General features: G+C 40.4%; 1 protein-coding gene and 1 long non-coding RNA gene across 6 annotated transcripts; one reads left to right on the top strand and one right to left on the bottom strand.

Moving 5' to 3' along the window:
• Positions 1-1,285: 1,285 nt before the first annotated feature.
• PLEKHF2 (pleckstrin homology and FYVE domain containing 2) lies at positions 1,286-20,084 on the bottom strand. 4 transcript variants are annotated; one of them, XM_039379159.1, is made up of 3 exons: positions 19,612-19,891; positions 7,082-7,198; positions 1,286-3,583 (listed from the first exon to the last, which is right to left on the bottom strand). In XM_039379159.1, the coding sequence occupies exon 3, from the start codon at positions 3,567-3,569 to the stop codon at positions 2,820-2,822; it is 750 nt and encodes a 249-aa protein (XP_039235093.1). In that variant the 5' UTR covers positions 3,570-3,583; positions 7,082-7,198; positions 19,612-19,891; the 3' UTR covers positions 1,286-2,819. The 4 variants fall into 4 exon arrangements, with proteins under 4 accessions (XP_039235093.1, XP_027581257.1, XP_027581260.1 ...); XM_027725456.2 differs by lacking the exons at positions 7,082-7,198; positions 19,612-19,891 and adding an exon at positions 19,997-20,084; XM_027725459.2 differs by lacking the exon at positions 7,082-7,198.
• An 819-nt stretch (positions 20,085-20,903) lies between these two features.
• On the top strand, positions 20,904-26,817 carry LOC113990233. 2 transcript variants are annotated; one of them, XR_005562751.1, is made up of 5 exons: positions 20,904-22,317; positions 22,648-22,718; positions 23,213-23,317; positions 24,753-25,443; positions 26,253-26,817. It is a non-coding gene; the product is annotated as an uncharacterized LOC113990233 (long non-coding RNA). The 2 variants fall into 2 exon arrangements; XR_005562750.1 differs by having other exon boundaries at positions 20,904-22,718.
• Positions 26,818-26,924: the final 107 nt, after the last annotated feature.

Here is a 26,924-nt window from a genome sequence, read left to right as displayed (position 1 = left end):
AAACGTTACTTAAACGTGCAAGTGGCTTCTAAGTCCATAACCACATTTAGTTCTAAATTAGTCTTAAAACTCCTCCCGTGTGCTCATGCTCCCAGCTTATTAATCTCTCCTGACAGCGAATAAACCTGCTGCTAACTTACTTGTCAATATAAAAACCAGCTGCCCTCTTTTCTCTCACCTTCGAAGGCCCACAGTTAAAGAAAATTAAACACATAGGCTTGAAGCTACACCATATATTTGTAAATAAAATAATTTGACAGAACAAAATTACAAAGTACGAAATGAGCCCTTTCAGGAATTCTTAACTACAAGAGAAGTCAATGTTAAGTCCATTTTGTAAAGTTTTAAACAAGTATTACTGAGGAATAGGAGTATTACCATAAAACACCTTTTTTTTAATGCTTTTTAAAAAAGCTCTAACCATATACATCAATTTCAGATGAAAAATTCCACACACACTCATCGGTTTGGTTACAGCTACAGGGATCAGTGCAGCACAGTGCAAGTTTCATTCACAGATAAAAAGATATCTGAAGTGGGTACAAATACATTCTCAAAAAATACAGGATGTGATCTAACTCTCAGCAACCCTTTTCTCACCCCTAAAAGGTGCTGAAGATAAGCATAAGGTATGGAAACAAAGGGGAAAGTAAACAAGGAGATGGACTCGTTAACAAGACAAGTTAATATTTGACAGCTTAAGAAAGAGGAAACAATTGCATCACGAAGAAAACGATTGTTAGTCATTAGAAGGTCTGTACAAGGGAGGTTTGTACTTTGATTCTCTAGAAAAACTGAAGCTGACAAGTCTCCACTCCTGAAATAGAAATATTGAGAGGTACAAAAAGTAAGCACTATTAACTCAAAGTGCATTCTCAGAATAGCCCATTTTTCCCTGCTGCAGGTCACCATTCCCCCATCTTTCAAGAAAAAAGTATGCATATTTCAGCCAGCCTTTCAATCTAGCAATTTTACAGAATCTTCCTGGTCCCAAGTCTGCATCAGAAAGTGTTTTCCCTTTTGTGTATTTATTTCCAAGTAGAACAAATACTCTTCAGTGCTTTTATAAAGCCTTATTTTTAGAAATTGTCTAAGATAGAAATATTAATGCAATTTTCACCTGAAGCAATGTCTTGCAAACTATGAATGTAGAGTGCCTCTCTAAAGATGCTAAGTGCATCTTTAGCCACCAGAAATCTCATGGAGGGGTACAGCTTTGAAGTGCTCTGCTAATTTTTATTAAAAAATATGACTGACACTTTCAGCGTACAGAATGGGAGACTAGTGCAACATGCAGCATTGATTGTTTATTCAATAAATACTTAACCCAATTATTGCCAACCAAGGCAAACAGTGCAGAAATTGTCATTCAGAGATACAAAAGTTTAACATTTTTTTGTATAAAGTCAGTTGCTACTATATTCATACAACTATTTCAAAGAGGTCTTTCTGCTTCAAAATTGATGCTATCAGTATAAAAATACAGAAACATATATTTGGGGGTTTAACGTGTCTTTACAAGTCTAACTTTTACATTTATATGGGAACATGATGCTTCGGTACTCAAGAAATAAAAACAAATACTATGATAGAGACATTTTCTGCACTGATGATTCCATTACAGTCCTTAAATACATCTTTCTTGGTCCTGGGTATACATTTAGAATGAAATAACTTGCATCTCACATTTATCCTGAGGTCAGCTGTGTAAAAAGGAAAGCCAGTTTTATAAGGATACTTGCAGACTTTTTGTTGAAAATTTGAGGTTATTTTTAAACGAGCCAATAAAATTCCTGGGGAGAAAAAACCGCAATCTTCTCACTAATGTTTTAAGAAAAAAAATCTAGTGTCATTTTTGGGAATTATTTCCAAAAATATACAGGCTTATCACATCCAAATGCTGTATCACCCAACTAAAATTCCAGTATGCATTTGCCAAATTTGAAACTTAGTAACTGTTCTGAAAAGAAAACGTGTAAATCCCCACAAAGAGCCTCCCTAAGCTTCTCATCTCAAGATCCTGACCCACAACACAACTTCTGCAAGGAGAACCCTGCTGAAGCCTGTGGGAACCTGCAGAGCCTTCAGGTCTGCCTGCACAGGTGAGGACATGTGATTTGGGTCTCCATCACCCACCACGAGGTACAGTTATGACCTTATCAAAGCTCCACTTTGAACACAGCAGTTATTTTCAATAGCACCAACAATCTCTCAGATACCAGCACTAGGCGACATAAAATAGGTTTGTTTCTTCCTGAATCAGCACAATTGATACAAGGCACTCCTTGGCATAGGAAGTCATAAGTAAGAGCAAAACAAGAGTATCCAAGTTTTGTGACATTTAGGTTTGTAAATTACATCACCTTTCAACTTATTATATACCATGGCAAGAAAAACAACACAGTCTACAGGATTAACAAAAACATCACCATCCCATGCATGCTCACAGTTTTCCTTCCCATATCCAAAAAACCTCCACATAACATATCAATATGAAACATTAGAAAGTATGGGTTGTTAAATTAAGAAAGTACATTTTATTCTCCGGTCTTCCACAAAAGCCTAACCTAGACACAACTCAAGTATATGAGGTTGGAAAATATTCTGATAACATTTGCACCAGTCTATCCCTGCAGAAGAGAAAAAAACAACTATTGTCTAGAGAATTCATAGATTGAGGCACGTTGCAATTGAAGATATTCAGGCATATTTTATGGCTAGAACAGGATTTTTCTGAGGAACCTCACTACAGACTCCCCCAAAAGCAGCTCCATATGGTTTGAAACAACTTGCAACAAATGGAAAAAAACGTTTTGTCCTTAATCACTACTGTCTTCATCATCATCATCATCAGATACATCGTTTAAAGATGACTTAGGTGACTGGCTGTAGGAGTCTGATCTAGCCGACTGACATGCAGTCATCTCCCCGGTAGAAAGAAGATCATAGCAGAAGTCGCAGATTCTCACTGGCTTGGAAGACTGGCTCGGGAGAAGAAACCTCTTTTCAGAGCAAGGCCCACACACAACAAAGCCACACTTGCGACAGTGATGACGACGGTTGACGGGCGTAAATTTTGCTTTCTGGCAGCGCATGCACACCGTGGCTTCCGAGTCCGGTACCCAGACAGCTGCATGTTCATTGCTAGGAGTCTTCCCACTTTTGGAAAGCAAATCAGAAACACACTTATTTATGTGATTCATCCACTCAGATTTCTCTGTAGCAGTGGCAGCGTAAACCGCAAAAGACTTCGTGGGTGTCTTGATGAGCCACCCGTTCCGTAAGTCTCCCTCATCCTGGATGGAATCAATAGTGACGTTTTCCAGTGGGATTATGTGCTGCTTATTGTATTTCTTCTTCTGGATGACAATGTTACCATAAACAAGGATGTCATTGAACAGAAAGAACTGCCTTGCTTTGGGCTTCTTCCTACACAGCTTTGTTAGTACTCCCTCTCCAATGAGAACACGACCAGGAATAGTCAGAGGTTGACCAGCTGCTCCAAAGCAGTTTTCCACTATACTTATTCTTCTAGTATTTGCCTCACTGTTTGCCAAGCGATCCACCATCTTTCACAAGTATCCTAAAATTAGAAAAAAGTTTGTTATTAGAACAGGACTGATTCAACAGCAAGCAGCCTTCCCCAAGGAAGGTACCAACCCCGCATTTCTTAAAATATCTAACAGCATCCGCTGGCTCAGAGGAATCGACTTGGGCTAGATTTAAATAAGTATTAACACCTAAGAATTTTTAGCAACCAATTAGTCTTTTTTCCAAAAGCAAAAATGTTCCATGCAGCTGACAGCTATCTTTATCACACAGACAGCACCTACGGCACTGCTTTTGAAAGCCTCTGGCAACAAACTAGTTCCTCTCTAGTAAGGCTACTGCATCCTGGTTTAATGCTCGTATTTCTCTGCATATCCTCCTATACCTACTCTCCAGATGGCAACAAGAAGTATCATCCATCATTCCAAATTCTAATGCTGCAGAAACATCAACTGAACTGAGCAGCCTGAAGACCCGCGTTAATTTTAACACAACAAACAAATTACATAATTGACGTTCACATCGGAAATCACACTCCCCAAGCTCAGTACTGTTCTTTTTTTCCAGTATGTAAACCTCAAATCATGGGCCAAACTCCTGAGTCTACCTTCTAGAAACATTTTGTACAGGCCACAACTTGCACCCCCCCACCTGCTTTCACAGCAAACTCTGGAGCCAGGAGCAGGGAGTGAGTCATGCCTGGTGGCTCACCACCTGCTTGCTGCTGCCCTGTTTTGTAGGAGCCCCACAGTACCTCCCTCCTCACCTACTCAAACCACATCTGCGTCTGTCCCACTCAGGCAATGTACACAGGCAGACCTACTCAGAGGACAAGCCACACAGCTCACAACTGCTCTTGAGAAAGACTGGGTGACCTGCACCAGCCGAAAGTTTAGAAAAGACGACTTCATATTTCACGAAGTGCTAATGAATTGAAGAGTACATATGTTCCAATTACGGATTAAAACCCCACCTCGTCATTCCCCAAGTAGCAAATAAGATTTTCTCTTGTAAGGGTGAGATATCTAAGGCATCCAACAGTGAACTAAAAATAAGAAGTCACTATAGTGATTCATACCTTGGCAAATCACTCTTTAGCCTATCTTTTACCCTAGAGTTTCCCAGGCAGAAGTCTGCAAAGGAAACTCTTGCCAGTCTGACCCAGATCTGCTCCCCCCAAACTCCTTGTGATATAGCCAGGAACCTGAACTGTGTGCTTGGTGGAGAGCAGCAAGACATCTGGCAGAAGCAAGTAGTATGGAGAGATGTTTGTCTCAGCATGCAAAAGACACTCTCCATTGCCTTCCACAGGGCTGATGCTCACAACACCCTTTGCTACAAGCACCACTTTGGACAGGCCTGAAGGAGAGCTGAGCAGCAAATACTCTGTTCTCTACTTCCTGCACATCACAACACAATCCCCGTTTGGGAAGTCCTCTACATTACCTACCTTTTCTTTTAGATCTACATTGCCTGACATTAATACAGCATCAGCCTACAACAGAGAGGAAACTGGGCTGAAACAAGGCTCAGACTTGATGCTGCTCAAACTCCCTTGCTCTGCCATAACCTGACCCAATCAACCTTCTTCCTATATATCAAAGCACAGATACTTCCTTACAAAATAGGGATGAAACCTCTCATTAGGCCTCATCTAAATAAGTATGTTACTGTGATTACACAAATCCACATGCCCAATGTTAAGTATGGTCATCGTAAGTTACTGCTTTGAAAGTTTAATTATTTTCACACTAAAAGAGTTTGACAAGTGAGCTTGCACAGATATAACTACCTTTCTTAAGCCCTGCACACAACATCATCTTGTATCAAAGTCTGACACTGAAGAGAGAAGAATCTCTAAAAGTCATTTCTCACCGCTATTTTTGAACTTTCTTTACATGCCTTACAGCTTTAGTTACAATATGTGAATACTGTGTTAACTAGTTTTATGGTTAGTGGAATTACAAAGCTACCAATTCCAAAAGTATTTTGATCTGCAGAAAGTGAAGACAAAACAAAAACTGCCAAGCAGAAAGTAATAAGAAGAGAAGGCAAAAGATAAACTAGCAGCCTTTTTAGGTGTACTTGCTGTAGTCCTAGTTTTCAAAATCAAATTCAGGTGCCTGACTGCTGAAGCCCAGGACTTCAAATGAGAGTTAATTGCCATTAACTATCAGGTAAACATGCCCATCTAACAACATACTAGCAATAAACAGCCTTTGCAAGTGTCAAAGCTGAACCAACAGCCCTTCAAACTTAGAAAGCAAAGACTCAGTCACAGGGTTAGTCTAAAGTTATTTAGTAATCCCATGTTCCCTGTAAAGTGCAGAAGGACATCAGTCAGAGTGCAAAGAGGACAGACCAGAAGAATATACTTTCTGCAGGTACAAATTAATATACGCTACTTCTAAACGTACCCTTTTATACAAGTTATCTACAAATTACAGCAAGTTAAATGCTTTTGGTAGTGCACAAGGGGGAACACCACCCCTGGCCCACCCCTCCCAAAAGAAAACCACAAATACAGCCATACTGATGAGTTTCAGCGAAGAGAGCTCTTGGTATGAAATTACAGCAACCTGTAGGAAGCAGTTGCTGCTCCACAGCTCTAACTCAGCCATTCTGCGCTCCCTGCCAATAATCTGCAAACTCAGTCCAAGGTCACCACAAAAGCTTTCAAAATACAAGCCACTGGGAGAAGAAAACAGGGGAGAAAAAGCTAAAGGTTTTAATTAACTGTTCCCTAGGAGGACCTAAGAGAAAACAACTCTAACCAAGATCGTTTAATAATCATCATGGCTTGAAACCAAGATGCATGACTCCAGAATTTGTGCTGAAGGCTGTACTTCGAGCTTGTTGTGAAAATAATCACTTGCTGGACTTAGAGCAAGAATCTGGGGCAAGTTAAGGACTATTAAGGAAGACAAGATAATCGCATGTCTTCCAAACTGAAACTTTTTGCTATAATATTTAACATTGTCAGCAGCCAGCCTCAATTAAGGCAGTAAATGCCACAGACTGCTGATGGATACTGATTCCACTTTTCCAGGGCATGAATTGTATTTTCCCACACTAAAAGATTAGACCTTTCAAAATAAGCACTCTGCCTTTTTTCACATAAGTCTTTAAAGAATCAAAATTTAAAAATCCATCTGAAATCCTATGCACGCTAATGTTCAGTCATCTTCACTAGCTTTTTCTGAGAAAGTTAGTTCAGAAACGGATACAAAACCACCCAAAACGCATCATGATTACAAGTAAGAATGAAACATGGAAAAAATAGACCAGAAATACAAAAGAGAAGCCATCCCTAAGCCACAAAAGCTAAAGTTAGGAGAAATACACCTCTTCCTCTCAAGAGCACACTGATCAAAAAAGATACGAAATTAAAATTGTCTGGACACACAAAGAACTTTTAATCCCAAAATGTCACAGTCCAAAAGCAAAGTTATCAACTACCAGTATTTAAAGACTACATTAATCTTGTCTTAAAGCATATTTAAGATATATTGTAAAAGATAATAGATCATACCCTGGAACTGGGTAGCAATACCCTCCTCTCTTCCAGCTAAGATTTTCTTCTGAAGCTGTTGGCCACCATAAGCAGCAAATACTGGATTACTGTCTTCAAGATGCAGGATCTCAAGACCTGATCAAACAAAGCAATTCCTAAGTGACAGCAAATTGCTGAAAACATGCCCCAATCCTTCCCTAAGCAGTGAAGAATAAACCAGAACCATGAGCTTCGAAATAAGGTTAGACAACTCCACTTAAGCGACAGCATCTTACACATAGTCTCAGTTTACGGGTGCTATGTAGTCAAAAACCTCAAACCTATTGTTCAGACCTTTATCACATTTGACTCCAGTTTCACACATCTGGCATTTGAACTCCCAAAGGTCCCCAGGCCCTTATGCAAGGATGACTCCATTTGTGACGGACTGATAGTCTTCACAGACATCAGATTCAGTAGTTTTTGTGTCCAGACTGCAGTGTAGTACTACCTTCTAGACATAACATTGCAAAAAAAAAAAAAAAAAAAAAAAATCACTTTGTAAGAAAAATTAGCTACATAGAGCTGTATCATAAGCAGGGTCTAACAGCCTTTCTAGATAAATAAATGTCAACTATCAAAATGCTGCAATACCTTCAGTTTGCCCTTCTCACACACACTCTCAGTAAGTACATTTCATGATGAAAATGCTGGGCAAAGGCTTTCATCTCCACAGCATAATATGCTATTTAAAGGTGATAAAATATTTCATGACACAGAAAGCCCTAACTCCTCTACAACACACAGAATTGTGTTTTACACTGTTATTTCTACTTTTATTCAAAAGAATCTTCTACAGAAGCAATAGTTCTGTTACCAAGATATCAAGATCATCTTGCTCCCATTTCACACCAGTTTTACACTTATATCCTGTTGGTGAGAATGGTCACCTTCAAGGTGAGCAAACAGATGCCACTGAAACCTCTAAGAACTAACAAGTTACCTACTTACCTAAAACAGAATCCATGTTGAGGAAATCACATATTTACTACAGTTATTAACTGTCTATACTACTGCAGCAGGAAAACAATTCTGTTAGAGTTGCTGTGCACTGACAAGTCATGTTCCACATAATCATTTCTTTCTGCCACTGTATCCTGGTGATGACACCGGGATGATGATCTCCCAGGACTCAATGCTTTTAAAGGTCTTATTTAAAATAGGAGAATGTTTATTTTATATGCTAGCTCTGCTCTTGATAGAGGCCAGACTAAACTGCACAGAAGAATAGCTGCAGTTGAAGATAAACATAAGGAAGCAAGTAAAAACATCACGAACCTGACTGACAGTTCCATCTAACTCAATACTGACAGAAAACTTTTCTTCTACTACTACTACTTTAGCACTGTAGCAGCTGGCATTAGCACCACATAGCAGAACCATAAATAACACAGGTGGTGAAGGGGAGAAATGAGATTTAAAAAGCTATTATGGCATAGTGATGCAGATTGCATACAAACTCAGCACAAAACCATTTCCCCACCCCAGCTCAGGGCATACTACCATGACGACCAGCATTCCCTTCAGGCTGCAGGAGAGCCACAAAGGGTACGAAGCAGAGGGACACAACTCAAATTCCCAAGTTTTTTCAGCAATAGAGCAGAACCAGCAGTGTTCCATTACTTCTGGCTTGGGCCAGTCTAGTGGACAGTCCCTATGTTACACCACATACATTCAAATTAAACCATTTTCCTTCTTGCCTAAAGATAACATACATGCTTCATAAAAGTTTGTGGTTAGAGTCACTTAATAGAAGGCCAAAGTTAAAGGTTTTATCATGTTTGACTCCACAACTTGAGGGCTCTGAATAAAACAAATTTTAAACAGAAATGCATTTTGCTTTATTATACTTAATCACACAAGTGAAACATACATAAAAGGTACAGAAGATCAAAAAACCCCAAACTTTTACAAGACAAAACCAAGTAAATTGTAAACCAAAGACAAAGGCTATCTGCTGACCAGGTATCTAATGTGCATTAAATGACTGGGTTGTAAGATGACTCATTTTTTGGATCTACAGAGGAAAATATAACACTCTCCCTAAAAAGAGTTCATCAGACAGAATCAGTCACTGGTAGTTATGTGGGAGTTTTTCGGTAACAGGTTTCAAATAATTGTTATAAATTACATTATCACAACAGACTCATACAGCTTTCATCTCACACTTTGCTACGCAAGAAAGACACTCTAATTTCAGTTAGAGTTGCATAAACACAAATATTCAAGTTACCCAGAACCAATGTACATCCCTCATTTAAAGCTCTGTCTGAAATGGTAATATCACTACTTTTTGTAGACAAACTTCCAGCTGTGAAGGTATCTCAGTATTGTAACACATTATGTTAATCTCTATAAATATTAGATGTATTGCTCTTAAGAGCAACACTTGACTTTTTGCACCACTGCCAAGTAAAACACAGTAAATTTCTGAAGTGCAACCTGTTTAAGGATTAAACTTATCTACACCTAATGCTTTGAAAATAGTTTTAGCGTGGAAAATTGCTGAACTAAACTCATGCACAGCAGATACTCTAAGTTTTTGATACAAGTCAGAAGAGAAATTAGCATAAAGATTAAATCTTACTTTGGCCTCACTAGGTACACCTCCTACACTTCTTCCTTCAGTACATACGGAGAAGGATGATACCATTGCTTGTCCTGGTTGGCAAAATTACCCTTTCTATCACACTTTCTATGCACTTAGATCTGATTAGCTGTAATCAGAATCCAAGCATTCATGCACGAGTCACTTTTTGGTCCTTGTTGCTTTGTATTAAATAGTCAAAAGACGAATTTGTGCATAAAGTTAAGTGAAATTAAGAAAATTTCACCCCCCAAAATATTGAGAGGAGATACAAACATGACAAATGTTTTCTAAGGGTCCTTATCACTGCTAAAAGCTGACATGACAGTAACAACTAAACACCTGTCCTGTGCTGGAGCTAGCTGTCCTGGATGCTATTTAAAACATAAGACAACCACTGTCACTTATAGAGAAATACAGCATTCTAATAACCAATTCTCTAATGCTTCTCTTCACAAAAATATTCCCAAAATTGTAATATTTAATGAACTGTCTTGGCATCACTATCAGAACCAGCTGGTAAGGATACAGAAGATAACCCTGATAATATCTGGTAGATGCAAGTATAAAGAATGACAAAAAGCTTCATCATAATCCTGAAAAGAAAGAAGAAAAACCAACAGATTAAAGAGATTATATCAAGGTAGCAGGAAATGAGGCATAAGGTTCCTCTGAACTTCAGCATAGCCTTTATCCATATGATCATTTTTTACTAACTTGGTTATTGGCTGCAGCATTCAGAAAGGTACTGACAGTGGTACAGAAATTTTGACTTGATTTACAGACACAAAAGAATTTACCTTTTCCTTAAGGCAATGTAAGCTGTTGACTCTTTGCACCATTTTTCACATCCTTAATAATAATTGGCATTGAATAAAGTCAAAAAAGCTGCAAGACAGAACACTGGAAAAGACGATGGCAATACCAGGACTGCTTTGGATTACTCTGTGGATGCAAAGATGCTTGCAACATTTTCATCCTAACACTATAAAGAAACACAGTGTAAGCATCAATCAGTAGGACACCAGCAGGGAAATGGAATGATACTGTGGATCTCTCCCAAGCCTCATTTTTATGATTCTAAGTGTAGTGTTTTCTACCTGAATGCAATTTTTTATTCTCCCCCACTGTGAAGACACGGCTTCCTGCATTGTGCAAGCCTGTGGAGCAATGGCTGCAGCGTGGAGAAACACAGATCAGCTCACTCCCTTACTGGTACATCCAGTACCAACCAGCAGGCTTAACCCTTCATTCATCTCAGCCTGTTAGCTAATGTTCTGACATCAACCACAGACCTGCAGAAACCACGATGGGAATTTGTTAACAGCAACCACATTACTTCATACTGTGCAACCTGTGAATACTCTGCCCTACCAATATTTTCGAAATATTTAGATTATTTCTCAGCCCATTTATTCACATCCAAATATATCATGAAAGTGAATCCATGCATTTGTCTAGTTGGATGTCATCATAAACCTATAATTACTATAACAAACCAGACAGATCTGTTTTGCTTTTTAACTGCTGCAAATCCCACTAAAGCTCTTCCTGAAAGTACAATGTAGAAATTCCTGTTTTAACTCCCTGACATCTTACAGTTTAGTAATTCTTTTCATACATTACAGTTAAATTTTTGTATACTCTAATTTCCAACTTACAAGCAAGGATTGCTGTTTCGCTTTAATTGACCACTTGTGTAAGAATTTCTCATAGAATGTAAATGATTCTAAATCCATAACAAAATCAACAAAAAAACCCTTTATTATCAAACCTGCATGGCAAGTGGATTGCTCTTCAAATTTGCAATAGCCATTATCCAACTGAGTTAGGAATGCCTAGAAAGGCCAGTTCCATCTTGGGGATGGAAATCATTTCTATGTAGAACTTTGAAGATATATGACCTTATATTGCCTAACCCACTCAGAAGCTAGTTTGGGTACAGAAAGCTATTTTTAGCAACAGTCTATCTGTTTAGCCAAGCAGCATATGCATTACACAGCAAGAACAGAGCAATGCTGTTTTACTATCCAGGCTACTCTGCTGAACAGTTAACACACCGCCTGAGCTGCTGTTATGCAGGCAAAACCATCCAAGTTCTGCACTTTAGCTTCTCAGCTGGAAAAAGAACACCAATTTAACCAGCCTGTAAACAGAAACACTACCTCCCACATTCCCAACAAGTTGTAATGCTAAATAATAATAGAGGACGCAAAAAGAAAACAAAGGCATGCGGAAGAGGGCTTCCCACCAGACGTGATGGGCTTGTTTTAACTTGTTTTAAACCAGCCCTGCACGGATGGTGAGAGGAACCACCTTGGCCATAATGCCACGTGCAGTAATGCCAGCACCCCTGCTCCAAGCAAGGAACACGTGGCACCCATGAAAGACACACAGAAATCCAGAACTGCTGAGTCCAAAGCTGTTCCCACTGCCTTTTCCTGCTTGGTAGTAACAGAAAATACGAAAGATGGAAACATAGTCAGTACTAAAGGGTTTGTACCACAGGGAAGTACATGACCAGGAGGGCTTCAAGGCACTCCTACACCAATTGGAAGGGGTCGGCCGTATTTCTCTTCTGTCCTCAACTGCACTGGAAGAAGTCCCTGAATGTCTCTTAGGGGAGAAGAGACCTCACTGCAGAGCTCCAGGAGGAACATTCTTGTAAAAAGGCCAGCTTTTTAATGAAGTCAGCTGCTTATTACCACTGTCAGGCTTCTATTTACAATAAACCATGGTAGCTGATACTGTTTTTGTCTTCTGGCATGACAGAGACAGAGCTGCTGCTGGGGAAGAAACACGGAGTTCTCCATTCCACACCTGGCAGTCAAGGATTGGAGCAAACAAAGCAGCTGTCTACACTGAATTTTCTCTGTGTCCTTACCCATCTGCAGATAAGCTGAGCATTTCCCAAGCACCTACAAAGGCTTACATGGCTTTGAGCAGCACTTGTGAAAAACGGTACTGCCACATGAAGTGCTGCCATTTAGATGAGAAAATTCTTAACACTGTTCAAGATGTGAAAGAGGAGGTAGCCAGTACATGTATGTGCAAACCAAGTGGCTAGAACTAAAGAAAATATTAAAAGGAAATATTAAAACAAACAAAAAAACCCAAACCACAGTACACAGCCACAGAACCCTGAAAACTCGAGTTCTGCACAGGTAAAAAAGACAGGCCTGATCCATCATGAACAGCATTTCAAATCTGACAAACTCATCTGCAAGCAGAGGCAACTGTGGGCATATCAAATACTTGCAGCTGACAGCACACTGAAATGGGGATAAGTAAAAAGGCTGATGTTCTGTATATATAAAGCTATCTATTTATAAACTACAGAACACATGTACCCTTCAAAATTAATCAACAAACAAGTGACTAAAAAAGCCCAATATTCAGACCACATCTTTGCTGTCATGGGGAAACACCCTAGTATTTTGAGTTGCCACTTGTATGTATTTAGGAATACTAGCAGTGGTTAGTTTAACCTCTGGTGCTAGCAAACTGCATCTTTCATCTTAATCAAAGTACTGGGAACATACACCAGAATGTGGTTTCAAAACCAGTTTCCACAGATCTTAAGTCCAAAAAAGCTCAAGTTCCTTCTGAAGTTCTCCATAGTTCTGGGTAGCTAAAAGCCATCAGAAGAAAAGCAGACAACAGATCAACACCTTAGAACTGTGCATGAAGAGTCAAGGGCAGAGAACAGCAATACTGGGATCCTGCTCTGCCGCAAGAAGCTCCGACAGACATGAGCTCCATGTGCTAGGCCAGTATCTAAACGATCACTTGACCAGGCTGCAATACCAAATACTGGAATACATTTTTCTGTTTACAATTTAGTGTTTCCCTACTCCACTGTTTAGCTGTTTAAGAGTCTCTCTCAGCAAACATTATTTTGCAGTTTGGCGGCAACAGCAGCTTACCCCTCCCTTCCAGGCTGCCTGGACAGGCGCCCGGTGCGCCCTTCCCATCCGATACGCTGCGTGCCAAGGAACAGCTTAACTAGTCACAGCCCACTTGGGCAGCACCAGGGCACACATCTGGACATCTGGGCTAGCAAATAACTTGACAGATACAAATACTACCCTGCTAAACATAAATGGACATTGGGAGAGGGACGTGAGAAATCGATCAAAAGGATCTGACCAATTTCAGAGCAAGCTATATCCTGCTTAAGTTTTGCCAACTCGGCACAATGAAGAGAATCCACAGCATCAACGTTTTAAATCATGAAGCAGATCTATTTAAATTGTTTTGGGGAGGGCACACAGCATCATTAGAATTTAGAAAAACAGATCCAGATGCAGCTGTTCTATAAGAACTATTGCCAAATCCATCTTGCAAGCGATTCTCCAAAACCAGACTGGCCGTGTGGTTTGTTGTTGTTATGGATTATTACAGCACACACGGAGGTAACTTGCTAATGGTTAGCTAGACTGTCTCTCAGTCAGTGTGAAAAAAGGGATTTGGTTTTCAGTGACTGAAATAAATAATATTTTTCAGCATGCTTCTTGCAACACACAATGCTTCTTAACCTACAAGTGGAGGATATTTACAAAAGGATTTTCGATGTGTATCTCTTACATGCAAGTATACACTAAAAACAGCACCTCCTGCATTTCAGGGCACCTGTTTGTTTTAGCACTTGAGAGCTCAGAACAGCTACATGCTCAAAAGAGCTTCCTCAAGTTAGCAGAATTTTATTTTCCCTTTTTTCATGAACACAAACCTATGACACAACTGCTTGTTCACTGGCTTATGCCTTTTTATTATGCACAGGTACTTAAACCAGCTAGTGTTAAAAAAACCCAACAAACAAACAAACACCAAAAAGAAAAGCTTTCTGTTTTTCTTTAGTTCACATCTATTACCATTATGAGAGAAGTTACTGCACTTCACTAACAGTCTAACAAGGACTGGACTATAAGTAAACAATTATAGCATGACCAAGCTAGAGAGTTACCAAATAGTCAAAGCTAGGCAAAAGTCAGAGCCATTAACTCCCAACAAACAACTGCAACACAAAAGGACTTTCACTTCTAGGGGCCATGTTTGAAACAGAGCAAAGTTTTCACATGGAGTTTCACAATTTACAAGCACAGCACCATAACCACATCATTGCTATTTCATTATTATTATATATTTTTTTTTTCTCGTGCATGTGCTCTTTTAAGTTCAGATATTGTGTTCTAGGAAAAGAAGCTGCACAAGAAAGAGGTTTCTTTCACCAGTTCAGTAATTCTAAGCATTTCTACAAAACTAAACAAGATACAAGCCAAGTAACAACACTCAACCTCCTTCTCCTGGCCTACATAAGTTAAGAAATCTCCACTTTAGGGGGCAACCCTAATACTATATTATACTGTAGAAATACTTTCAGGAGGCCAGGCAGCTGGTCACTACCCAACAGGGTCAGACAAAACACTGCTGGAGCACATTTTCAATATTGTAGTAAGAAAAAGAAAATATACAGACATATTGACCCCCTTAAAATTCTTAACTCCTTAATAAAAAAAAAAAAATCCAAATAATTTCTACCATTAGTTCACAAGTAATAATAGACTAAGGGCAAACATGGCTGGCTGTAGGGAATCTTTTTCCTACCATTTAAACCTGCTGAAAGAAGTTGCTCGAGTTGGTACCAAAAAAGGTTCATGCCCCAGTAACCATGTGCACAGCAGGACTGGCACCAGGATGAAACCCCCAGCCCAGCAGAACCAGGGGCTCACAGGCAGCTGAAACACAATTTGGGGCTTGAAATTCAGCCATGTGATTTTCAGGAAGCTTGACAAGACTACTGCAGTGCTGCAAGCATGGACCTCTCACTGTCAAGCCTCAGAAATATTTAAAATTTATTTATCCAGCATTATTTAAAAACACATAAGGCAATAAACCAAGTGTTGAATTCTCTTTCTGAGCAAGGGACATAATCCCTTTTTTAGATCAAATGCTGCTACCTACTGACACATGGGTGAGCGGTAAAGGCCTAGAAAACTGACATCTGACAGCTAGTAACAAAAGCCAAAAGGAAAGCTTTAACAATGATACCATAAATAAAATGTCAGTCTTCAATGTAACCAGTTTTTTAACCATACTCTGGGTGTTAAAAGGGCAGTTCACTTGCCTCCATGCTGTTAACCTAGATCAGAGCGGGGGAGCGGGAAATCACTGTCACACACAGCTTTCAGAACAGAAGTACACCCAAAATCACTCTCAGAAGATTTACATTACTAAGTATTGACAGCTAAGTCAGGAGAAATTTAAAGCAGAAGGTTAAAAAAGTAAGGAGTCATTTCCTGAAAGAATCTAGTAATCACAGCAGCTTACTGTAGATGCCTTCTTGGGAAATGCACTCACTGGCCCTTTTCCCTTTTACTGCTTGTCAAATGTTTCTGATGCATTTTAGTTACATGGAAAGCACTCGGAGTACAGACTATCCAGTACACAAAGGTTTGCACTGAAGTTAACCTGCACAGCTCACCATTCCAAAAAAGATGCTGACAACCCGAACGGCTGCGTGTACAATCCACTGTTAATTTCCATTAACAAATTATGTGTACACTTCAGAAATGCAAATGTCAAAGAACATGCTGTAACTTTTCCTTTTTCAGAAGGCATACTAAGTACTTAAAAGCAAAACGGTTACCTTTAGATGATATGTTTGAGATACAAGAAGCATTTAATGAAAGCTTAAGCTGCTGATAAAAAGATCATATACATCAATCTCTACCGACCCCCCTGTATTTGTTTGAGTCAGTAAAACTTCTCAATAGATTGCCTCTCAACACAGTAACTAACTGCTTGCATGGCATCTTACTACCTCCAGGTATTGGGAGGGGAGGATGCAACGAGAACATTCTTGTATTTGAAATCCTTAACTTTCAACTGTTTATTCTTCTTTTACACTTAGACAAAATGCCAAAATCCTGCTAAATTACATACACAATATGCTTAACATTGTTTTATTGTAAAGCACAAATGATGCAAAGAGGAAAAAAAAAAATAGAGAGCCACTCCCTTCCACTTAATTTTTAAAATCCTTGAATTATTTACAATTACTAAGAGGCTTAAACAAAAAGCCAACAAAACCAAAACACTGAAGCCCCACATCATTATGTCTAAGGCAGCAGCACTCTTATCTATTTATGCAACTAAAGTAAATATATGAGTTCATTTTTGACTGTGTAGTATTAAAGTAGCAAGCTGAAAAACATGAAATATTCTTCTGTTCAATAGTACTTCTGCACTATAACATTTATTTTCGTAAAAGGAGAATCTTTGTCCCACAACTCTCAGTCAAGCCACTTCTCAAGTGAGCAGACAATGTATTTCAACAGCACTGATTATGTGGCCCAGAATTTGCAGGACACTACTTGCTAACACAGTTGTCACCACATTTTGTAACTTTGATAACAATAATCTTCAGCATTGTAAACAGGTTCTACCACACCTATCTGCAGAGCAGTTTTTCACCCCCCCCCGAACTGTAAGAACAAGTCCTCTGCTGAACCATGGAGACAAAAGTTATTGTACAACAGCAAACTTGGCATTTGCTGCATAGGGAGAAAGTTTTAAATACATGTTTCTATTTCAAAACCCTGTATTTGCCCTTATGTTTTCTCTTTTGGAACAATCCCCAGATTATCAAGCTTCATTCAACTACTGACTTCTTCAAAGTTTAAAATATACATCTGTAACTTTTTTAAAAATTACATAAACTAAATGCAAAAGTAAGCTTAAATATTAACAGAGCTTGGAATAAGTCCCAATGTACCTTTAGGATCTGAGGTTGTACAGAATAAGGTTTCATTTCTTAATTCAAAAATCAAGAATTTAACTTCCTTACCTACCACCACCTAAGAATCGTATCCACTGTTAACACTGGTGTGTCCTTATTTGACACCCCCTGCTAATAAATGCCCTTTAAGAACAAAAACTTGCATGCCATTTGTTTGCTTGGACACCAATTCCAACATTTTCTTGCAGATCTAATTTTCTGGAAAGGTATCTGTAAGTGCTAAACACTTCAACGCTACCTCAGCTATGTGCCATGCTTTGACCCTAAGCTTTCCCTTTAACACCTCTAGTCCTCTCTGGTGAAGGCAAGCCCCCAAAAATGCTGCAAGGGTACGAAACCAGTGTTTGTACCCTGCCTTTATTGATCTCACAGGGCTTTTAGGAAGATAAACAAGATGAGCCAAGCTATATCATATCACACCTCACCTGAGATTGCAGTTCCATCTCTTCACTGCTCTGAAGCCTTCCTGCACCCACCAACCTCAACAGTGAAACCTAAAAGTCATCCTACCTTTTGAGTATAACAACCATTTTGACAATAATAATTTTTGTAAACTAAAGGGCTTTATGATACTATGGAAAGATCTTCTTTTAGGCCAGAGACACGTCTAATTACTACAGTTAAGGCTCAGACCATGATTTAAGGGAAATAGAATGGAGATCTTGCTGAACACTGCATCTAGTGAAAACTTGCTTCTAGGTGAAAAGATGCTACTCTCTCTCTTTCTAGAGAATACAACAGAGGAAACTGAACCAGCTTTTCCAGCTCCAAATTTCTATTCACAGGCTTTTATTTATCGTTTTAGGGACTTCCTCTATATGGGTTTCCATGCAGAGTAAAACTCAAGACACTCCAAAAGGCACAGATCCAACCTGCATTCAGAAGTAAGAATTTGGGACTCAGGCTCACAACACTTCGCTTTCACTATTGTTTTTAACACACTTGGCATGGCACTAAAACACTTGGGAAAATATTATTTAACAAACTCAGCTGATATACAACACATTTAACAACACAGGAACTCTTATCTCCCACGAGATTAGTTAAAAGTATTTAGATTATCAAGGTTAAAAACTGCCTTCTGAGCTAAAGAATCAATTCCATTCTGCATGTCGATGGCTGCATACAAAGCAATTAATCCGTAGGATCTCAGCACTGATTGCACTGCCGTTTTTAAGTACTTCCCTTCTTTCAGACAGCCATCTCTAAAATAGTTCAATATACAAGTAACTTGAGATCTGAGTATTTAAAGTCTTCTTATTTCAAGAGAAAGAGGAATTTGCAATCTCAGTTCTGAAACAGATTCCTGTGTTGTGGGTTTGAGTTTAGACTCAACTTTGCTTACTGTACTAACCTCATCTGAACTTAAACTGTTAGGCACATCGCAGCCTCAGATACGGTGTTTCTCAGATACACATTAACACTTACAGTAACTCTCAGCACAACCTGAGTTAGAACTTAATGATGCTTTTGGAACCACTTGCATCAATTCAGCCAAAAGACGGTCCTTGATCTCTGGTTAAGGATACAACAGGTCGTTTTGGTTATCAACAACTATTGTACTGATGCTTCATGTCAAAACTCGAGTTACAGCTGTTTCCCTTAGCAGGGACAAAGTCGATGCCAGGACGCGCTGCTCAGCAGACTCACCCATCACTTTCTTGCCGTGATGAGCAGTTTTGCCTTTTATAAATACCGGTGCCTATGCACGTAAGTATTTCAAGCGAGGCGAGAGGAAAAACACGCGGCTGTCTTCTCCCGAGCTGCTTTCAGACAACAGCTTATGTGCCACACGTATCTCTGGCAGACCAGTCACATTCTCCTCCAAAATACAAAATATGCGAATTTCACAAGAAAAAAAAAATAGCACCTTATGCTCGCAGCCGCCAACACTCGCGGTTCCGCTGGTTTTTTTACCACAGCATCAAGACTTCCCAGGCGACTCGCTCCGAGGACGACGAGGAGTTTCACGGGGCGAGCGAACGCTCAGACGGAGGGCGGCCCCGCCGGGGCAGGAAGCGCCCTCCACCCGCCCGCTCGCCCGCCCGTCCCGTCCCGTCCCGTCCCGCCGCCTCACGGCGCCCCGGCGGAGTCACGAGTCGGGGAGTTTCGGGCACTTACGTAACGCCGCGGGGCCGCCGCCGCTGTTTCTCCCCCTTCCCGAAGTCAAAGTCGCTTCCGAGGCCCCCAAGTCCCTCAACGCCCTGGGACAAGCCAGCGCCCGCCACCGCCGCTTCCTTCCCCAGATCCTTCCCGCTCCGCTGCCTCCCTCCCTCCCGGCGGGACGCGGCGCTGCCCCAGCCCCGCAGCGGGACAGCGGAGCTCGACGCCGCCTCTCGCCGGAGAAGCTCCATCTCGCCAGGCAGCCCCCAGCTCCCAACATGGCCGCAGGAAAGCGGCCGGAGCCCCGGCGGAGAAGGGCTCCGTGAAGAAAGTTTCCCTCTCGCTCCCCCGGCCGGACCGAGCCCCCCCCCCGCCCGTAACACGGCCAGCCCGCGCTCCTCACCCAGTACACCCCGCTCCGGCCGCCGCCTGCCCCGCTCCCCGCACGGCCGCGGTCATACACCCCGCGCCGGGGGACGGCCTGCAGGACACCGCCCGGCGGGGCGGGGCCACCGCCATCTTGGGCGGGAAGGGCTGAGGCGGCACCGCCCTCCCTCCATTCCCTCAGCACCGGGCTGGCCCCGAGGGCCGTCCTGCGTGGGGAGGGCAGAGCGGAGCGGGGCTCGGCCGTTCCTACCCCTCGAGTGGCACCTCGTGGAGCAGGGATACTCCAGACACGAGACTATCGCCTCATGGTCTTTTTGTTGTGTTTTTTGTTTTTTGTTTTTTTTTTAAACCAACACGTTTCCATTCTTTGTGCACTATCCCGTGTTTATGCTCGTGCTCGTGGCTCTTTAAGTACGGTCTCCCAACTGTAATTCAGTGTGGGCACGTTTTTAACTACCTCTCTGTACTTAAAGTTTTATGCAGCGCACGGAAGGGAATTAGGAACATTTTTCAGTCCGAAGAGTTGCCTGGTCAGCATGGAGAAAGTGTGGCAGGTGTGCCTGAACGGCTCCCACCAGAAACGCTGTCAACACGAGGAGCCCCTTCCATCTTGTGTTAGCATTTTTAAGGTCTACACATCAATAGAGCAAAATCCAGACCAATATTTTCCAAATCTAGCCAGCTACTCGGTAGCTAACCTGATCCTTCTAAGATTTGCAGCTACTGATGGATGGTACAGAGGGGAAAGGTGGCTGGGGTGTTCTGGGGAGCTGCGGAGAAGAGGGCACAGCACCATGCTCTTTGTAGTGTCACACTGGTGCCAAAATCTGTGCTCTGGAAATGGCCCAAGGGGCTTTTTTTTAAAAGAAAATTTCACTTACATGCAATATACCAGTTTCATTTCCCAAATTTCACATTATTGAGCAATAATGTGATTGGCTTTTTTGGGGAATAAAAATAGTTTGGTAGTGGAGTAATAATGAACCCACTGAACTTTCTGAATTTCATCTGAATTTTCTGTCCCTGTTCAGACAGGAACACAGATAGATACGAGCCATATCACTGAGCTGGGTCTCTCCTGGTATGGAAGATGGGCACAGGGAAGGGACCAGGACATGGAGGGCTGAGCAAGTGTGTCCACCCCCCCTACAGCACGGCAGCCTGGTCATCTGCTTCTCCCCAAATCCACCTGGTGTTCAGCCTGAGTTGTCCTGTGATTATTCTTAGTGTACTAATTTATATAAGGTGTGGACCAAGCTGTTTAACCCAAGGTTTTTAGAAACAGGTGCTTGTGGCAGTTTAAGAATTCCAGGTCTGAGAGTGTGTGCAGGATGTATTTGTCAGGTGCTTCATGCGTAAAGAATTTTGGCACACCCAATGTTTAAATTGGCCACCAGTGCCTTCGTGTTGGGATTGCCAGCTGCACAGAGATCTTCACACCAGAGCATCTTTTATTTATGGGTTGGGCTGGTTCTTGTGAATCAAAATGATCAGTTTATGTTGTGACCTGTGGTAGATTTAATTTGCCCTCTAAATCAATTATTCTTGACATCAGAAGCAGCTTCATGGTTAATTAACTTTTCTTTCATGCTTACAAAATAATTTTATAACGTCAGGTTAAGATACAGCAGAAGGTTGGATGCAGGCAGAGTAAAACAGTCCTAGTGTTTCTGCCTGTGTGTCCACATCTTAATTCTCTTCGTGAAGTCCAAATTGACATTGTTTTCTGAAAGGTTTGCAAAGCATTACAGCAGTGACATGCTTTTTCTAGCACATATAGTCATGGAATATCAGCACAAGACTTTAACTCCAATTAATAGAAGAATGAGCAACCTGTTGTCTGAAGAAGATTGTGAACTAAAAATGACTTAATGCTATCATGCAGAGCAACTTCAGTGCTATGAAAGACTGCCATAATTTCTTTCTATTGTCTTCCTATAATCTTCAGAATTCTTTTTTTCCTCCTAAATGAAGTATTTTTTTTACTGTGTTCAGCAAGAGGGGAAGATAAACCTTGTAACAGTGTATGTCTGCAAACCCTCAAACACTTTTTCTTAAATCTCTCTATAAAAAAGTAAATATTTGACCTAATTTTTAAGTAGTGTTGAAAAACTTGGCTAAGGGTCAGTGACTCTTGCTTTGTGCTCACTGTACTGAAATGGCATAATGATCATGTGTGCTGGTTTCAATGGAGTTTTTTGTACTTATCTATCTTTGCTCTTACATATTAACTCTGTATCTTAGTACTGCAGATGCAGTCTTGCAAAAAAAATGGATTCTACACAGAAGACACAGAAGGCAAAGGGTGGGAGACTGTGGGATGTCCCACTAAACAGAGTATATACTAATTTATTTTACTATTTTGTATAAGTAGGGTATTTCGCATAAATTATTTAATTGCCATTTTAATTTAGCCGAAAAAACTTCTCTCGAAGCATAGTGCCATCTAAAATAACATTTATTTTTGCTGTTTAATTATAACCTTACTGTTATGGTTTTGCCACAGCTACACTTTAAGGGTGGAGGAAATATATTCTTCAGAAGACATGATATAGCAATGATAATACTGCAATACATGTCCTATACTATGCTTTCTGAATTGCCTTATGATTTTTCAATGGCCACTCTTTACAAAGAGCTGTTTCAGGGCTTGCATTTTCACTTCAGATCTTCACAAGGATCACATGAAAATTGGAGCAAGTCTGTCTGGTGTTGAGCCAATGCAAATAGATGGTTCAGTAAGTATTTTTACTTCATTGTGTCAGTGAGACATTTGCATTATTTATGAAAGCTTTCAGTAATGGGCTGTCTACAACTCTCTTGGCTTACAGATTTCTCTCAAGCAATTTGAAAATTGCTGTGAACTTTTCCTTTGTGCTGGCATATAATTTCTGATGGAACCTACCGAAGTTGTAGCTTTCTTTAACATAAAAAAATGTTTAAATATTGTTGGCAGTGTTGACGGGGTTTTTTTTAGCAGCACTAAAAACTAATTTTTAAAAATGGATAGAAGCCAGGATATCTGTAGGTTCAGAGATTTACTGTGTGGCAAGACCATCCTTTAAAAGTGTCTTGGCTTTAAAAGCTGGAGTTGGTGATTTTTTTCAAGTTTTCTGCACAAGTGGACTTGGTTAGTTTGTAAGTGGGAAGGAATGATCTAGTGGTAGTCAACTGTAGTTTGTTCCATGGAAGTCAGTTCTCTCTCCCACCAACTCTCTTTTTTTTTTTTTAGGTGCTCAAATATCAGTTTTACAATTGATGGGACTTGCAACTAGAACCTTGCAGCATATGTTGTCCTTGGGCTAAAATAAAATCTCTCTGCTTCTTATACAGATAAGTGAGTTCTGTGTTACAAAAGAAAACTAATATTAGAGATTTAATTCTTAGCTTTATATATTCTTGGTCAGCAAAACTCAGTCATGGCATATTGAAATAGGACTTTAAATTCTTTGCTTTCAGTAACTTTAAAAAGTATTACAAACAATAAAAAGAAAATCTGTGTTTTGTTTCTTTATTCATTGAAAATCTTTTTGAAGCAGCAGTGTATTGGCTTTTCTAGCTGACAGATGCAGAAATGCAGAATACCTTCCCAGCTTTAGAATACTTCCACTCCTTAGTCACCCACAAAAGGAGGCCAAATCCAGTAACTTTAAGCTTTTTAAGGGGGAATTAAATGCTTTACTCTCAAATATTGCCTTTTGTGAAAAAAAGAATGAATATTCGTTGTATCATTTAAAAATGAACTGGTGATTCCTAAGTTAGCCCAGTCGCAGATTCTGCACTAAAGTTTGTTCTTGTTTGGCTCCAGTGGGTTGTAACCACCCTTGTTGGTTTGTCAGAAGTTTTGGAAGTGTCCTTCTGGGATGCTACTATCTTTTCTCAAGATTTTGTACATCCAAATTATCTTCTTGATTCGTTTGGTGCCTAGTTGAATGGATCACTATTGACTTTTCTCACACTTTAGCTGTTATTGCTGTCTTATCCATGAAGTGTTCCGTTTAGGAGAGCAGAGTTGTGTGTTTTAGGGATGGGGGTTTTAATAGGTACTATTCCATTATGGGTTTTCTTATATGAATTTTTTTCCTTTTTTTTTTCTTTCCTTTTTAAATTGTAGAGGTTGTCTATTCTATGGTCCACCAGGGACTGGAAAGACACCGCTTGCTTGTGCACTTGCTAATGAATGTAGCAGAGATGACAGATTTTAATAGGACAAATTCCAGCTACAGAAGAGACATAGCACATCTCAAAGAGAGAACATTTTATAGATAGTCATGACTTTAGATAGTCATTTATTGTTATAAACAATACGCTCTGAAGAGTCACTCGAGTGCAGCTGCTTCCTTGTACCATACATCTCCTAAGCAGTCAATACAGTTCATGTAGCTGACACTACATGAAACAGCCTCAGCCTTGCTAAGCGGGGATGGAATTATCTCCTGAGAAGCTGTTTTTCAAGAATCACACAATGGTTTGGGTTGGAAGGGACCATATAGAACATCTAGTTCCAAACCTGCTGCCATGGGCAGGGACACCTTCCACTAGACCAAGTTGCCCAAAGCCCCATCCAACCTGGCCTTGAACACTTCCAGGGATGGGGTACCCAACTTCTCTGGCCAATCTGTGCCTGGAACAGACACTGATCTAGCAGAAAATGATGCAAATCTGCTGATTCCATAAACCTGAGATTTTATCTGAAAGAATGCAACACAGGGGCACAACTGAAACACCAAGTAACCACTGCCCCAGACCACCCACTCCAGCTTTCCTTACAGGCTTCCACGGAAGACTTGCTCTACCAAGTTCAGGGAAAGACAAAAGAAACCATTACAGAAGTGGAGTGAGCTCCTGCCTATAGAGTGTCTGTCTTTGGCTGCAGTATGTGGACAAGACAAAGGCTCCTGAAGTGTTTGTTTTATCCAGACTGACTTGGAAGGAGGAAATTGTAACCACAGCCATTCATTTATATTAAAAAAAAATACCCTATTGAAGCATAATCATCTTCATCAGAACTTGAATGACCATACCACTCACAGGTTTTATGTTCTTAAACTACACGAAAATTACCATGTTTCTGCCTGCTTTCAACATAGGACACAAGGAGAAGAAAGAATTCAGATATTATACCATTTCTAGACCCAAAGTAAAACTCTGGCTTTCACAAATAAGCATTTCTGCAAAACGAGTTGAGATGCATCTGACAGGAAAGACTTAAGAGCACTTTCAAGTTGGAAAGCAGATTAACACCAACTATAAAACTAAGTTTGAGCTCAGTAAATAACAACTTACGTTGCACAAACAGAACTTGAGTTACTACACACAAAGGGCATTTCGGACCGCTTCCCACATTCAGCCTGTGGCTGTCAATATGCTGCCTGGAGCTAATGGATTTTCCCTGCTGCCAGCAAGCGACCTCACAGCACCAAGCCTGCTTGTGTGTACTCAGCACAGCAATTTGGTTCCAAGGTAAAATGCTCAACTTCAGGGACACCTTGCCCACACCAGTGGTTTTGCGCATCTTGTGACCAAATTACTTTTTAACTCTTATTTATAACACTGTAATATTTCCTCCTTCTTGAAAGAATGATTGCCAATTAATCTGTGTCTTGCAGACTCCAGAAAATCCATGTCACAAAAAAAACTCAGCTAAGGAATAGATGCTCTAGTGCCTAAGAGAAGGCAGGAATTCACACTGCATTCTTCCCAACCTTGAAAGGAATCAATAGCATCCCCTCCTATCTGCACCTACCTCTTTTCATAAAACTCAGAGGAAAATCAAAGAGCTATCCTCACAACTTCAGCTGACTTTGGCTGATGAGCTCAGAAGTTTGGGGACCAAGTTAACTAGACAGTGACCAAATGTAATCCTTCTCAGCAAAAACCAGGCTAAAAAGGAATCCTAAGGGATTATCACTACTTACTTTCCTTATGGTTTTCCTTTTTTGGGCCCGATACCAGCTTTGCCAACTGCCTACATTAAGAAAGAGGACAGAGGAAAGAGGAACAGAATTGCTGAATTAGAAGTATTGTACACAAGTGTTGTATCACATTGCATTGTACATTTCCCACTTGAGACTGGGGAACTTCACCGGGTTTATAACCCAGCGCTCCACATCATGCAAAGAAAAGCATGTGGACCCCAAGTCTGCTGTGTACCATATGCACACAGTTCTCGAAGGACAGATGCTTCCTAACCTGGTAATCTTGATGTCTCAATAGGGCAATAATATCTCAGTAACCAGTTCAGATAACTATGTTCTTCCCTCTTTTCCTAGGAATGTTCAGTTTTTTATCCTCCCAGAATATTCCTGTGGAAGAAGATGAAAATGTAGTTCAAGGATGATAGAAAAATTGGTCAGAAAATGAGAGAGTGATCTTTGTGGCTAAGTCTCCTTCTGGAAAGAAGAGTGTCATGCCTCCTGAATATTCTGACCTAAGAGAGGAGAGTGAAATGCTGGATTGCCAAAGAGCTGGAACTTCTGAAGATGGAGGTTCAAATTTTAAGTGGAAGGTCAAACAAGTAATTTAGCTCATTTTTCTTCCTGAGGAGGGTTACACTGTTCAAGAGGTTTTAGCCTTCTTGAATTCCATTGTGTTACTTCTGTGGTGTCTCTCAAACCAGCACATGGTGTTTCTTGCATAATGGTGCTGCCCCTCTAGGTATGCTGGCCAAATTTATGTTTTTCTGCAGCTGCTGGTTTTCTGGTTCTGCAGTTTGTTTTTCAAATGGTACCTAATGGAAAAACAATCCCTGACTTTCTTTTCTTGTATATCTTCCCAGTAATAAGCAGCGTAAGTTAAAAAACCATACTTCAAGCAGTGTGGACTCAGAGTCACCTATGGAATAGAAGAATTATGTCCTAATGTTTGTGGTGCAAGATGTGTTTCCTAACCTAAATTATTTGGAGTTTAACCATGCAGTGCTATAATGGCAATGTGACTGCTTT

The sequence above is a fragment of the Pipra filicauda genome, unplaced genomic scaffold (assembly GCF_003945595.2).
Source record: "Pipra filicauda isolate LSUMZ 115617 unplaced genomic scaffold, ASM394559v2 scaffold157_size4220110_pilon, whole genome shotgun sequence".
NCBI lineage: Eukaryota > Metazoa > Chordata > Aves > Passeriformes > Pipridae > Pipra > Pipra filicauda.
Note: the sequence above shows the minus strand (reverse complement) of the source record. Positions and strands in the feature narration are given on the sequence as shown.